Source organism: Balaenoptera acutorostrata, chromosome 1 (assembly GCF_949987535.1).
Source record: "Balaenoptera acutorostrata chromosome 1, mBalAcu1.1, whole genome shotgun sequence".
NCBI lineage: Eukaryota > Metazoa > Chordata > Mammalia > Artiodactyla > Balaenopteridae > Balaenoptera > Balaenoptera acutorostrata.
In genome coordinates this window covers 151,835,149-151,849,959 of record NC_080064.1, presented here as the reverse complement: position 1 = coordinate 151,849,959, position 14,811 = coordinate 151,835,149, and the positions used below count along the sequence as shown (strand labels likewise).

The window sequence follows — 14,811 nt, the reverse complement described above, 5'->3', positions numbered from 1 at the left end:
TAAACGCTTATTCCCCTGAAGGTCTGTAAACAAAGCAAGAGCAGGACTCCTGTCCCCTCGGGCTATTCAGTGGACAGAAACACGGGCAGCAGTATTGGCTAGCAATCAGAACAGCAAGCACTCTCATCTAGACTTAGCCGTCCCCTTCCCAGGTATATACCCTGGAGAAACACACATGTTCTAAGAAACAACTATGAGAATGTTTATAGCAAAAATAACTTGACAGCAGAATGCTGGAAACAGCCCAAATGTCCAGCAACAGAATTAATACAGCAGGATATGAAGAGAGTGGAATACTCAATAGTGAAAGATAAGTGAGCTACACACATTAGTATAGATCGACTTCTCATGATTTTTAAAAACATCAAAAGAATGGGATACAATTCCACTCACGGAACCATTCTGAAACAAGCTCAAACAATGTATTGCATAGGGTATATGTTTAAAAACAACTGTAGCTAAAAATGAGGGAAGAGTAAACACAAAATTCAGGACAGTTTTCTCTAGGGTGGAAAGGCTAGGTCAAGGAGGTTGACACAAGGCTGTTAGTGCTGCTGGGAATTGTTTTGTCTCTTAAGCAAGATGGTAGGTACACAGGTGCTGTATTTTTCACATTTTACTAACTCTGAAATGAGGATGGTCCTACAATCGCCGTGGCAGTTGTGATGAAGTTATTGCCAATGCCTTTCTCTTTTTTTCACTTTTTTTTTTTCACTTTTATGTATGCACAAAAGTGATGTCAGAAAGGCTCGGCATCTTTAAATTACATTTATTTAAGGTAAAGTACAAGAACACTTGTTTTTGGTTATACACACATAGAATTAATTATGCAACTTTTAATAATGCACCAAATAGGTGTTCTTAAAGGTAGTTAAATCAGTCCAGTTTGAAAACATTTGGCTGGGCCAAGCTTTCTTTGTGAGGCTAAGTACTGCAGTGGTTCAGAACAAAGGCTTTAGAATCAGGTAGACCTACATTCAAATAGTGCCTCTGCTACCATTAGCTCTGGGAATTTAAACAGGAGATACAACCTCAATTTCTTCACCTGTAAACTGGGAACAGTAGTTAACAGTACCAAACTCAGTGGAGTCTTACAAACATACGTGAAGAACGCAGCATGGTGCCTAGGAGAAGCAATTTTTAATGTTATTATTAAAAATCACCACTGTCAACGTTTACTGGGATTTTATGAAAGGACAGACTAAGGGTCGCAACTGCCAACTCTACGTTATTCGATACAATTAAACCATGAGCTTAAATGGTTCAAGTTTATCCCATCATCTTACATTCCTATAGATTTCATCCAGTAGCTGAATTTGGGGGAGGAAAAGAAAAAGGACCCACACAAAATTTTCCCAGTTGAAGACATTTTTATTTTGGTACCCACCTGAGTCCCTGGCAGGATGGGCCTGTCCTCCGCGGGGGCAATGGGGTGTTTGGGAGAGGATGGGGGCCCTGCCCTGAGGGGGCAGCTGGGCGATGAGGCAAAGGGCTGTGTGACAGTGATAGGTCACAAAGGGCATCAGAGGATAAATAGGCTGTGCCAGGGGGTTAGGCTGAGAAAGTGGTTACTTCTCTCACTAGGACTGAAGTTGACGGCCTCTTGGGGAGATAAAAAATCCAGAAGCAGAAGTGAGGTGAGGCAGAGGGGGAGCCTACCATACCTCTCGACAACTTGAAGAGATTTAGCCTGGGGTCCAGGCGCCCTACAGCGTCCCCGCTGTGATCATCTGTGCCCCTACCCACACCCCTGCCTCTGGGAGACCCTGAGGCAAAGGTGGGGGCCGGTGGGGTGGGCTTGGAAAACCTGCCGTAGGGCTGCTTGTGTGACGCAGGAGGCAGGAGCACCGCAGCTCGCTCTTCTGCCAACGAAGCCGAGGGAGGGAAGAGCCAGGGGCCCGCCTTCACCGCGCTGCCTGTCGTGATCAAAGACAGCCATGACTGGGGACTCTCTGCTCCCGTATCACACGGCCCAGAGCAGCACCGGGGTGGGCCTGTTCAACACCACCGTGGGGAAGCTGCAGCAGCAACTGCACAAGGGCGAATACGACATATTCAGGTACGCACCGATATTCGAGAGCGACTTTATCCAGATCACGAAGAGGGGAGACGTGATCGACGTGCACAACTGTGTCTGCATGGTGACCGTGGGCATCGCATCCAGCAGCCCCGTCCTCCCACTCCCAGACATCATGCTGCTGGCCCGATGGGCCACCGGCTGTGAAGAGCACGCTGAGCGCAGCCAGGCCACCAAGGGGAAGAGCCACAAGGCTGCAAAGACCTTAGAGCTCACCAGGCTCCTTCCCTTGAAGTTCGTGAGGATCTCCGCTCACAATCGTGAGAAACAACAGCTGCGCGTGAAGTTTGCCACTGGCCGCTCCTGCTACCTGCAGCTGTGTCCCCCTCTGGACGCGCAGGAAGACCTCTTTGCCTACTGGGAAAAGCTGATTTACCTCCTGCGACCACCAGTGGACAGTCACAGCAGCACCTATGCCATTCCAGCCGGGGACATGATCGGCATGCCTGTGTTCGAGGAGGAGGACGGGCGGAGCCCGGCAGGGGAGGATTTCCAAGGAGAGTGGGATCAGGACCAGGTCAGCATCAGGAGCCTCCACATGCGCTCTGAGGTGGCCGGGGCCACGTCTGCAGCGTTTGCTGGGGGGGAGGGGATCCAACTGGACTCCCACAAGCCCGCTACCGTGCCCGATGTGGCCACTGCAAAAGCAAAGCCTACGGTGCTTGACAAAGAGTCAGCATCGGGGGCAACGACAAAGGTGGAGACAGCATGGGTGGCAGGAGGCACCGCAGCGGGTGCTTTGAGCGTGGCAGTGATCAAGTCTCCTGCCCCTGAAGAGCAGAGCACCGCCACGGCGGCCACAGCCAGCGACGGTCCAGGAGGAAGCAAAACCAATATAGCCACTGGGGGCACTGCCGGAACAGCCCTGAGGAGCAGGAAAACGGCCCTGGCAGGTGCTGCGGACAATTCACAGTATGCTTCCAGCACGTCCACCAGCCTCTCCCCAGAGGCCGGCAGGACTGCGGTCGGAGCAGAACCTACCAGTGAGACTGTCAGAGGAAGAGCCAACAAGGAGGACGAGGGATCCCTCATCTCAACCTTGCCACAGGAAGGCCAAGTGAGTGAACAGGATGGCAGCTCACAGAGGGTGTCCCAGGCCCGCAAGGGAAGAAGGGAGAGCAGGGAGCAGTGGGAAGAGGAGAGAGCTCTTAGGAGCCCCTCGCTCTGCGGTTCAGTGGAAAGCCACCACAAGGCAGCGGGGAACAAGGTAATCCAAAAAGCAGCTGGCCGGTGCTCAGGCGGCCGTAGAGCCACTAGAGACGACCAGAAGGAGAAAGGCCACGGCAGCCCGGGGGGCAGCGAGCAGGGCACTGGTCACAAAGGCGTCAGCCGTGCTCCCATCACCAACGAGCCCAGGACCTCGCACAAACCGGGCAGGAGCTTATCTACAGCGAGTTCAGCTTCCGCCACCAAGAGATTCAGCAGGATCAGCTCCTTCTTCAGGAATATCAGAGCCAGTCTTACTAGAAAGACAGCGGGCTCATCACGCGATAAAGGTGTGAACATCCTGGCGAAGGCAGTGGAAGGGACCCGAATGGAGGCCATCATAGAGACAGCAGAGAGTGGCCAGGGGCTGGAAATCACTGGTGGTGTGACATCTGAGGCCATGGAGCCAGTGACCATTGAAGCCCATCAATAGGACCTAGAGCTGGAAGCTGCAAAGGGGACCAGGGCTCAGCGAAATACCCCTGGAGAGCCCATTTCAGCTTCCTTACTGCAATTTAAATAAAGAACCATACAATCTGAGAATGCATGCAGTGTTCTCTCTGAATTTCTAGGTCCTGAAGCCCAGCCGTAGCCTCACAGTGGATTCTGTGATGTCAGCTGTGCCACAGTCTGAGACCCAGTGTCCAGTCAAGGGCAGCCCCACCTCACACACATGCTCAGCGCCAACAGCAGTGCTCCACCTGGCCTCCACTCCTTTCTGGCTTTGCCCCCCGGGGCCATGGCTGAAAGTCAGACTATGGCCTAGGAAGCTCTCCTTCACTATCCCCCTATTCTTTTCATAAACGCTTATTCCCCCTGAAGGTCTGTAAACAAAGCAAGAGCAGGACTCCTGTCCCCTCGGGCTATTCAGTGGACAGAAACACGGGCAGCAGTATTGGCTAGCAATCAGAACAGCAAGCACTCTCATCTAGACTTAGCCGTCCCCTTCCCAGGTATATACCCTGGAGAAACACACATGTTCTAAGAAACAACTATGAGAATGTTTATAGCAAAAATAACTTGACAGCAGAATGCTGGAAACAGCCCAAATGTCCAGCAACAGAATTAATACAGCAGGATATGAAGAGAGTGGAATACTCAATAGTGAAAGATAAGTGAGCTACACACATTAGTATAGATCGACTTCTCATGATTTTTAAAAACATCAAAAGAATGGGATACAATTCCACTCACGGAACCATTCTGAAACAAGCTCAAACAATGTATTGCATAGGGTATATGTTTAAAAACAACTGTAGCTAAAAATGAGGGAAGAGTAAACACAAAATTCAGGACAGTTTTCTCTAGGGTGGAAAGGCTAGGTCAAGGAGGTTGACACAAGGCTGTTAGTGCTGCTGGGAATTGTTTTGTCTCTTAAGCAAGATGGTAGGTACACAGGTGCTGTATTTTTCACATTTTACTAACTCTGAAATGAGGATGGTCCTACAATCGCCGTGGCAGTTGTGATGAAGTTATTGCCAATGCCTTTCTCTTTTTTTCACTTTTTTTTTTTTCACTTTTATGTATGCACAAAAGTGATGTCAGAAAGGCTCGGCATCTTTAAATTACATTTATTTAAGGTAAAGTACAAGAACACTTGTTTTTGGTTATACACACATAGAATTAATTATGCAACTTTTAATAATGCACCAAATAGGTGTTCTTAAAGGTAGTTAAATCAGTCCAGTTTGAAAACATTTGGCTGGGCCAAGCTTTCTTTGTGAGGCTAAGTACTGCAGTGGTTCAGAACAAAGGCTTTAGAATCAGGTAGACCTACATTCAAATAGTGCCTCTGCTACCATTAGCTCTGGGAATTTAAACAGGAGATACAACCTCAATTTCTTCACCTGTAAACTGGGAACAGTAGTTAACAGTACCAAACTCAGTGGAGTCTTACAAACATACGTGAAGAACGCAGCATGGTGCCTAGGAGAAGCAATTTTTAATGTTATTATTAAAAATCACCACTGTCAACGTTTACTGGGATTTTATGAAAGGACAGACTAAGGGTCGCAACTGCCAACTCTACGTTATTCGATACAATTAAACCATGAGCTTAAATGGTTCAAGTTTATCCCATCATCTTACATTCCTATAGATTTCATCCAGTAGCTGAATTTGGGGGAGGAAAAGAAAAAGGACCCACACAAAATTTTCCCAGTTGAAGACATTTTTATTTTGGTACCCACCTGAGTCCCTGGCAGGATGGGCCTGTCCTCCGCGGGGGCAATGGGGTGTTTGGGAGAGGATGGGGGCCCTGCCCTGAGGGGGCAGCTGGGCGATGAGGCAAAGGGCTGTGTGACAGTGATAGGTCACAAAGGGCATCAGAGGATAAATAGGCTGTGCCAGGGGGTTAGGCTGAGAAAGTGGTTACTTCTCTCACTAGGACTGAAGTTGACGGCCTCTTGGGGAGATAAAAAATCCAGAAGCAGAAGTGAGGTGAGGCAGAGGGGGAGCCTACCATACCTCTCGACAACTTGAAGAGATTTAGCCTGGGGTCCAGGCGCCCTACAGCGTCCCCGCTGTGATCATCTGTGCCCCTACCCACACCCCTGCCTCTGGGAGACCCTGAGGCAAAGGTGGGGGCCGGTGGGGTGGGCTTGGAAAACCTGCCGTAGGGCTGCTTGTGTGACGCAGGAGGCAGGAGCACCGCAGCTCGCTCTTCTGCCAACGAAGCCGAGGGAGGGAAGAGCCAGGGGCCCGCCTTCACCGCGCTGCCTGTCGTGATCAAAGACAGCCATGACTGGGGACTCTCTGCTCCCGTATCACACGGCCCAGAGCAGCACCGGGGTGGGCCTGTTCAACACCACCGTGGGGAAGCTGCAGCAGCAACTGCACAAGGGCGAATACGACATATTCAGGTACGCACCGATATTCGAGAGCGACTTTATCCAGATCACGAAGAGGGGAGACGTGATCGACGTGCACAACTGTGTCTGCATGGTGACCGTGGGCATCGCATCCAGCAGCCCCGTCCTCCCACTCCCAGACATCATGCTGCTGGCCCGATGGGCCACCGGCTGTGAAGAGCACGCTGAGCGCAGCCAGGCCACCAAGGGGAAGAGCCACAAGGCTGCAAAGACCTTAGAGCTCACCAGGCTCCTTCCCTTGAAGTTCGTGAGGATCTCCGCTCACAATCGTGAGAAACAACAGCTGCGCGTGAAGTTTGCCACTGGCCGCTCCTGCTACCTGCAGCTGTGTCCCCCTCTGGACGCGCAGGAAGACCTCTTTGCCTACTGGGAAAAGCTGATTTACCTCCTGCGACCACCAGTGGACAGTCACAGCAGCACCTATGCCATTCCAGCCGGGGACATGATCGGCATGCCTGTGTTCGAGGAGGAGGACGGGCGGAGCCCGGCAGGGGAGGATTTCCAAGGAGAGTGGGATCAGGACCAGGTCAGCATCAGGAGCCTCCACATGCGCTCTGAGGTGGCCGGGGCCACGTCTGCAGCGTTTGCTGGGGGGGAGGGGATCCAACTGGACTCCCACAAGCCCGCTACCGTGCCCGATGTGGCCACTGCAAAAGCAAAGCCTACGGTGCTTGACAAAGAGTCAGCATCGGGGGCAACGACAAAGGTGGAGACAGCATGGGTGGCAGGAGGCACCGCAGCGGGTGCTTTGAGCGTGGCAGTGATCAAGTCTCCTGCCCCTGAAGAGCAGAGCACCGCCACGGCGGCCACAGCCAGCGACGGTCCAGGAGGAAGCAAAACCAATATAGCCACTGGGGGCACTGCCGGAACAGCCCTGAGGAGCAGGAAAACGGCCCTGGCAGGTGCTGCGGACAATTCACAGTATGCTTCCAGCACGTCCACCAGCCTCTCCCCAGAGGCCGGCAGGACTGCGGTCGGAGCAGAACCTACCAGTGAGACTGTCAGAGGAAGAGCCAACAAGGAGGACGAGGGATCCCTCATCTCAACCTTGCCACAGGAAGGCCAAGTGAGTGAACAGGATGGCAGCTCACAGAGGGTGTCCCAGGCCCGCAAGGGAAGAAGGGAGAGCAGGGAGCAGTGGGAAGAGGAGAGAGCTCTTAGGAGCCCCTCGCTCTGCGGTTCAGTGGAAAGCCACCACAAGGCAGCGGGGAACAAGGTAATCCAAAAAGCAGCTGGCCGGTGCTCAGGCGGCCGTAGAGCCACTAGAGACGACCAGAAGGAGAAAGGCCACGGCAGCCCGGGGGGCAGCGAGCAGGGCACTGGTCACAAAGGCGTCAGCCGTGCTCCCATCACCAACGAGCCCAGGACCTCGCACAAACCGGGCAGGAGCTTATCTACAGCGAGTTCAGCTTCCGCCACCAAGAGATTCAGCAGGATCAGCTCCTTCTTCAGGAATATCAGAGCCAGTCTTACTAGAAAGACAGCGGGCTCATCACGCGATAAAGGTGTGAACATCCTGGCGAAGGCAGTGGAAGGGACCCGAATGGAGGCCATCATAGAGACAGCAGAGAGTGGCCAGGGGCTGGAAATCACTGGTGGTGTGACATCTGAGGCCATGGAGCCAGTGACCATTGAAGCCCATCAATAGGACCTAGAGCTGGAAGCTGCAAAGGGGACCAGGGCTCAGCGAAATACCCCTGGAGAGCCCATTTCAGCTTCCTTACTGCAATTTAAATAAAGAACCATACAATCTGAGAATGCATGCAGTGTTCTCTCTGAATTTCTAGGTCCTGAAGCCCAGCCGTAGCCTCACAGTGGATTCTGTGATGTCAGCTGTGCCACAGTCTGAGACCCAGTGTCCAGTCAAGGGCAGCCCCACCTCACACACATGCTCAGCGCCAACAGCAGTGCTCCACCTGGCCTCCACTCCTTTCTGGCTTTGCCCCCCGGGGCCATGGCTGAAAGTCAGACTATGGCCTAGGAAGCTCTCCTTCACTATCCCCCTATTCTTTTCATAAACGCTTATTCCCCCTGAAGGTCTGTAAACAAAGCAAGAGCAGGACTCCTGTCCCCTCGGGCTATTCAGTGGACAGAAACACGGGCAGCAGTATTGGCTAGCAATCAGAACAGCAAGCACTCTCATCTAGACTTAGCCGTCCCCTTCCCAGGTATATACCCTGGAGAAACACACATGTTCTAAGAAACAACTATGAGAATGTTTATAGCAAAAATAACTTGACAGCAGAATGCTGGAAACAGCCCAAATGTCCAGCAACAGAATTAATACAGCAGGATATGAAGAGAGTGGAATACTCAATAGTGAAAGATAAGTGAGCTACACACATTAGTATAGATCGACTTCTCATGATTTTTAAAAACATCAAAAGAATGGGATACAATTCCACTCACGGAACCATTCTGAAACAAGCTCAAACAATGTATTGCATAGGGTATATGTTTAAAAACAACTGTAGCTAAAAATGAGGGAAGAGTAAACACAAAATTCAGGACAGTTTTCTCTAGGGTGGAAAGGCTAGGTCAAGGAGGTTGACACAAGGCTGTTAGTGCTGCTGGGAATTGTTTTGTCTCTTAAGCAAGATGGTAGGTACACAGGTGCTGTATTTTTCACATTTTACTAACTCTGAAATGAGGATGGTCCTACAATCGCCGTGGCAGTTGTGATGAAGTTATTGCCAATGCCTTTCTCTTTTTTTCACTTTTTTTTTTTTCACTTTTATGTATGCACAAAAGTGATGTCAGAAAGGCTCGGCATCTTTAAATTACATTTATTTAAGGTAAAGTACAAGAACACTTGTTTTTGGTTATACACACATAGAATTAATTACGCAACTTTTAATAATGCACCAAATAGGTGTTCTTAAAGGTAGTTAAATCAGTCCAGTTTGAAAACATTTGGCTGGGCCAAGCTTTCTTTGTGAGGCTAAGTACTGCAGTGGTTCAGAACAAAGGCTTTAGAATCAGGTAGACCTACATTCAAATAGTGCCTCTGCTACCATTAGCTCTGGGAATTTAAACAGGAGATACAACCTCAATTTCTTCACCTGTAAACTGGGAACAGTAGTTAACAGTACCAAACTCAGTGGAGTCTTACAAACATACGTGAAGAACGCAGCATGGTGCCTAGGAGAAGCAATTTTTAATGTTATTATTAAAAATCACCATTGTCAACGTTTACTGGGATTTTATGAAAGGACAGACTAAGGGTCGCAACTGCCAACTCTACGTTATTCGATACAATTAAACCATGAGCTTAAATGGTTCAAGTTTATCCCATCATCTTACATTCCTATAGATTTCATCCAGTAGCTGAATTTGGGGGAGGAAAAGAAAAAGGACCCACACAAAATTTTCCCAGTTGAAGACATTTTTATTTTGGTACCCACCTGAGTCCCTGGCAGGATGGGCCTGTCCTCCGCGGGGGCAATGGGGTGTTTGGGAGAGGATGGGGGCCCTGCCCTGAGGGGGCAGCTGGGCGATGAGGCAAAGGGCTGTGTGACAGTGATAGGTCACAAAGGGCATCAGAGGATAAATAGGCTGTGCCAGGGGGTTAGGCTGAGAAAGTGGTTACTTCTCTCACTAGGACTGAAGTTGACGGCCTCTTGGGGAGATAAAAAATCCAGAAGCAGAAGTGAGGTGAGGCAGAGGGGGAGCCTACCATACCTCTCGACAACTTGAAGAGATTTAGCCTGGGGTCCAGGCGCCCTACAGCGTCCCCGCTGTGATCATCTGTGCCCCTACCCACACCCCTGCCTCTGGGAGACCCTGAGGCAAAGGTGGGGGCCGGTGGGGTGGGCTTGGAAAACCTGCCGTAGGGCTGCTTGTGTGACGCAGGAGGCAGGAGCACCGCAGCTCGCTCTTCTGCCAACGAAGCCGAGGGAGGGAAGAGCCAGGGGCCCGCCTTCACCGCGCTGCCTGTCGTGATCAAAGACAGCCATGACTGGGGACTCTCTGCTCCCGTATCACACGGCCCAGAGCAGCACCGGGGTGGGCCTGTTCAACACCACCGTGGGGAAGCTGCAGCAGCAACTGCACAAGGGCGAATACGACATATTCAGGTACGCACCGATATTCGAGAGCGACTTTATCCAGATCACGAAGAGGGGAGACGTGATCGACGTGCACAACTGTGTCTGCATGGTGACCGTGGGCATCGCATCCAGCAGCCCCGTCCTCCCACTCCCAGACATCATGCTGCTGGCCCGATGGGCCACCGGCTGTGAAGAGCACGCTGAGCGCAGCCAGGCCACCAAGGGGAAGAGCCACAAGGCTGCAAAGACCTTAGAGCTCACCAGGCTCCTTCCCTTGAAGTTCGTGAGGATCTCCGCTCACAATCGTGAGAAACAACAGCTGCGCGTGAAGTTTGCCACTGGCCGCTCCTGCTACCTGCAGCTGTGTCCCCCTCTGGACGCGCAGGAAGACCTCTTTGCCTACTGGGAAAAGCTGATTTACCTCCTGCGACCACCAGTGGACAGTCACAGCAGCACCTATGCCATTCCAGCCGGGGACATGATCGGCATGCCTGTGTTCGAGGAGGAGGACGGGCGGAGCCCGGCAGGGGAGGATTTCCAAGGAGAGTGGGATCAGGACCAGGTCAGCATCAGGAGCCTCCACATGCGCTCTGAGGTGGCCGGGGCCACGTCTGCAGCGTTTGCTGGGGGGGAGGGGATCCAACTGGACTCCCACAAGCCCGCTACCGTGCCCGATGTGGCCACTGCAAAAGCAAAGCCTACGGTGCTTGACAAAGAGTCAGCATCGGGGGCAACGACAAAGGTGGAGACAGCATGGGTGGCAGGAGGCACCGCAGCGGGTGCTTTGAGCGTGGCAGTGATCAGGTCTCCTGCCCCTGAAGAGCAGAGCACCGCCACGGCGGCCACAGCCAGCGACGGTCCAGGAGGAAGCAAAACCAATATAGCCACTGGGGGCACTGCTGGAACATCCCTGAGGAGCAGGAAAACGGCCCTGGCAGGTGCTGCGGACAATTCACAGTATGCTTCCAGCACGTCCACCAGCCTCTCCCCAGAGGCCGGCAGGACTGCGGTCGGAGCAGAACCTACCAGTGAGACTGTCAGAGGAAGAGCCAACAAGGAGGACGAGGGGTCCCTCATCTCAACCTTGCCACAGGAAGGCCAAGTGAGTGAACAGGATGGCAGCTCACAGAGGGTGTCCCAGGCCCGCAAGGGAAGAAGGGAGAGCAGGGAGCAGTGGGAAGAGGAGAGAGCTCTTAGGAGCCCCTCGCTCTGCGGTTCAGTGGAAAGCCACCACAAGGCAGCGGGGAACAAGGTAATCCAAAAAGCAGCTGGCCGGTGCTCAGGCGGCCGTAGAGCCACTAGAGACGACCAGAAGGAGAAAGGCCACGGCAGCCCGGGGGGCAGCGAGCAGGGCACTGGTCACAAAGGCGTCAGCCGTGCTCCCATCACCAACGAGCCCAGGACCTCGCACAAACCGGGCAGGAGCTTATCTACAGCGAGTTCAGCTTCCGCCACCAAGAGATTCAGCAGGATCAGCTCCTTCTTCAGGAATATCAGAGCCAGTCTTACTAGAAAGACAGCGGGCTCATCACGCGATAAAGGTGTGAACATCCTGGCGAAGGCAGTGGAAGGGACCCGAATGGAGGCCATCATAGAGACAGCAGAGAGTGGCCAGGGGCTGGAAATCACTGGTGGTGTGACATCTGAGGCCATGGAGCCAGTGACCATTGAAGCCCATCAATAGGACCTAGAGCTGGAAGCTGCAAAGGGGACCAGGGCTCAGCGAAATACCCCTGGAGAGCCCATTTCAGCTTCCTTACTGCAATTTAAATAAAGAACCATACAATCTGAGAATGCATGCAGTGTTCTCTCTGAATTTCTAGGTCCTGAAGCCCAGCCGTGGCCTCACAGTGGATTCTGTGATGTCAGCTGTGCCACAGTCTGAGACCCAGTGTCCAGTCAAGGGCAGCCCCACCTCACACACATGCTCAGCGCCAACAGCAGTGCTCCACCTGGCCTCCACTCCTTTCTGGCTTTGCCCCCCGGGGCCATGGCTGAAAGTCAGACTATGGCCTAGGAAGCTCTCCTTCACTATCCCCCTATTCTTTTCATAAACGCTTATTCCCCCTGAAGGTCTGTAAACAAAGCAAGAGCAGGACTCCTGTCCCCTCGGGCTATTCAGTGGACAGAAACACGGGCAGCAGTATTGGCTAGCAATCAGAACAGCAAGCACTCTCATCTAGACTTAGCCGTCCCCTTCCCAGGTATATACCCTGGAGAAACACACATGTTCTAAGAAACAACTATGAGAATGTTTATAGCAAAAATAACTTGACAGCAGAATGCTGGAAACAGCCCAAATGTCCTGCAACAGAATTAATACAGCAGGATATGAAGAGAGTGGAATACTCAATAGTGAAAGATAAGTGAGCTACACACATTAGTATAGATCGACTTCTCATGATTTTTAAAAACATCAAAAGAATGGGATACAATTCCACTCACGGAACCATTCTGAAACAAGCTCAAACAATGTATTGCATAGGGTATATGTTTAAAAACAACTGTAGCTAAAAATGAGGGAAGAGTAAACACAAAATTCAGGACAGTTTTCTCTAGGGCGGAAAGGCTAGGTCAAGGAGGTTGACACAAGGCTGTTAGTGCTGCTGGGAATTGTTTTCTCTCTTAAGTAGATGGTAGGTACACAGGTGCTGTATTTTTCACATTTTACTAACTCTGAAATGAGGATGGTCCTACAATCGCCGTGGCAGTTGTGATGAAGTTATTGCCAATGCCTTTCTCTTTTTTTCACTTTTTTTTTTTTTTCACTTTTATGTATGCACAAAAGTGATGTCAGAAAGGCTCGGCATCTTTAAATTACATTTATTTAAGGTAAAGTACAAGAACACTTGTTTTTGGTTATACACACATAGAATTAATTATGCAACTTTTAATAATGCACCAAATAGGTGTTCTTAAAGGTAGTTAAATCAGTCCAGTTTGAAAACATTTGGCTGGGCCAAGCTTTTTTTTTTTTTTTTTTTTTTCCACACACACACACTGTATTTTATTTTTACAAGAGATAAATAGACTGACACCAAGCATTGTACATGGATGACCACAACAAAAGCAACAGTGATTGCAATTACCAAACATGAAACACACTCATACTATGTCATAATATTGACATTCAGTCCAGTAATCCTCCACTGTAACAGCTCCTTTACTTTGCAGTGAAAATTGATTTGTATATTCTTTGCCTCTGAGTCCTTGTGGGATTTTTTTTTTTTAATTCAGACAGAAAGTCACAAAAATTATACTCATCCTCATCAGTTCACTCAGTCCCATGTAATTAATATTTTTTTTTCATCTTGATCTTTTGTTAGCACTTTTATGAGTTCATCAGTTTTTCATTAGAGTTCTGAAAATGCTTATTCATTCAGTTCAGCAGTACAGTCAGTTACCAGAAACCTGTACTTGTCAGAGTCTTTTCCATGAATTTCTTAAAGATAAAACCCTTTTATAGGAACATATTTGCAAAATCATCAGAGTACACCCAGAACTGTCTGTAAATGACAAAAGACTTAAAAATGACCATGGTTAAAGATTTGATGAAAGTTCATAATAATGCAGTTGACAAGAAAATTAGTTATTTCTGAGATATACATTTTAAAGTAATAACTAGGATTATTGCTTATAACATTATACCAGAACATATAAGATTTTTAGAAGTTTCCTGTAATGTCTGAAACATTTATATTAACATATTTCCATACAAATACAAGATTTTTAGAAATTTCATGTAATGCCTGAAACATTTATATTAACATATTTCCATACATATTTCCATACAAATACAAATATAAGATTTTTAGAAATTTCATGTAATGTCTGAAACATTTATATTAACATGTTTCCATACAAATAACCCAATGAAAGTTTAGTATTAGTTGTTTTGTTTGTTTTTTTATACTGCAGGTTCTTATTAGGCATCAGTTTTATACACATCAGTGTATACATGTCAATCCCAATCGCCCAATTCAGCACACCACCATCCCCACCTCACTGGGCCAAGCTTTCTTTGTGAGGCTAAGTACTGTAGTGGTTCAGAACAAAGGCTTTAGAGTCAGGTAGACCTACATTCAAATAGTGCCTCTGCTACCATTAGCTCTGGGAATTTAAACAGGAGATACAACCTCAATTTCTTCACCTGTAAACTGGGAACAGTAGTTAACAGTACCAAACTCAGTGGAGTCTTACAAACATACGTGAAGAACGCAGCATGGTGCCTAGGAGAAGCAATTTTTAATGTTATTATTAAAAATCACCATTGTCAACGTTTACTGGGATTTTATGAAAGGACAGACTAAGGGTCGCAACTGCCAACTCTACGTTATTCGATACAATTAAACCATGAGCTTAAATGGTTCAAGTTTATCCCATCATCTTACATTCCTATAGATTTCATCCAGTAGCTGAATTTGGGGGAGGAAAAGAAAAAGGACCCACACAAAATTTTCCCAGTTGAAGACATTTTTATTTTGGTACCCACCTGAGTCCCTGGCAGGATGGGCCTGTCCTCCGCGGGGGCAATGGGGTGTTTGGGAGAGGATGGGGGCCCTGCCCTGAGGGGGCAGCTGGGCGATGAGGCAAAGGGCTGTGTGACAGT

At 49.6% G+C, this 14,811-nt stretch overlaps 3 protein-coding genes across 3 annotated transcripts; all 3 read left to right on the top strand.

Moving 5' to 3' along the window:
- The first annotated feature begins 1,937 nt into the window (after window positions 1–1,937).
- Window positions 1,938–3,716, top strand: LOC130704730 (Golgi-associated RAB2 interactor protein 4-like). Its single transcript, XM_057527715.1, has 2 exons — window positions 1,938–3,060; window positions 3,253–3,716. The coding sequence occupies exons 1-2, from the start codon at window positions 1,938–1,940 to the stop codon at window positions 3,714–3,716; spliced, it is 1,587 nt and encodes a 528-aa protein (XP_057383698.1).
- Window positions 3,717–6,022: 2,306 nt separating this feature from the next.
- On the top strand, window positions 6,023–7,801 carry LOC130704722 (Golgi-associated RAB2 interactor protein 4-like). The gene is made up of 2 exons (XM_057527646.1): window positions 6,023–7,145; window positions 7,338–7,801. Exons 1-2 carry the CDS (start codon window positions 6,023–6,025, stop codon window positions 7,799–7,801), a joined length of 1,587 nt encoding a protein of 528 aa, XP_057383629.1.
- A 2,306-nt stretch (window positions 7,802–10,107) lies between these two features.
- On the top strand, window positions 10,108–11,886 carry LOC130707246 (Golgi-associated RAB2 interactor protein 4-like). The gene has a single exon (XM_057540687.1). It carries the CDS (start codon window positions 10,108–10,110, stop codon window positions 11,884–11,886), a length of 1,779 nt encoding a protein of 592 aa, XP_057396670.1.
- Window positions 11,887–14,811: the final 2,925 nt, after the last annotated feature.

Bases quoted from the DNA above. Each gene is read 5' to 3' on its own strand.
- LOC130704730 (XM_057527715.1), top strand. From the start codon at position 1,938: ATGACTGGGGACTCTCTGCTCCCGTATCACACGGCCCAGAGCAGCACC. The intron at 3,061-3,252 runs GTGAGACTGTCA...TCTGCGGTTCAG, and splicing joins GGTCGGAGCAGAACCTACCA to TGGAAAGCCACCACAAGGCA.
- LOC130704722 (XM_057527646.1), top strand. From the start codon at position 6,023: ATGACTGGGGACTCTCTGCTCCCGTATCACACGGCCCAGAGCAGCACC. The intron at 7,146-7,337 runs GTGAGACTGTCA...TCTGCGGTTCAG, and splicing joins GGTCGGAGCAGAACCTACCA to TGGAAAGCCACCACAAGGCA.
- LOC130707246 (XM_057540687.1), top strand. From the start codon at position 10,108: ATGACTGGGGACTCTCTGCTCCCGTATCACACGGCCCAGAGCAGCACC.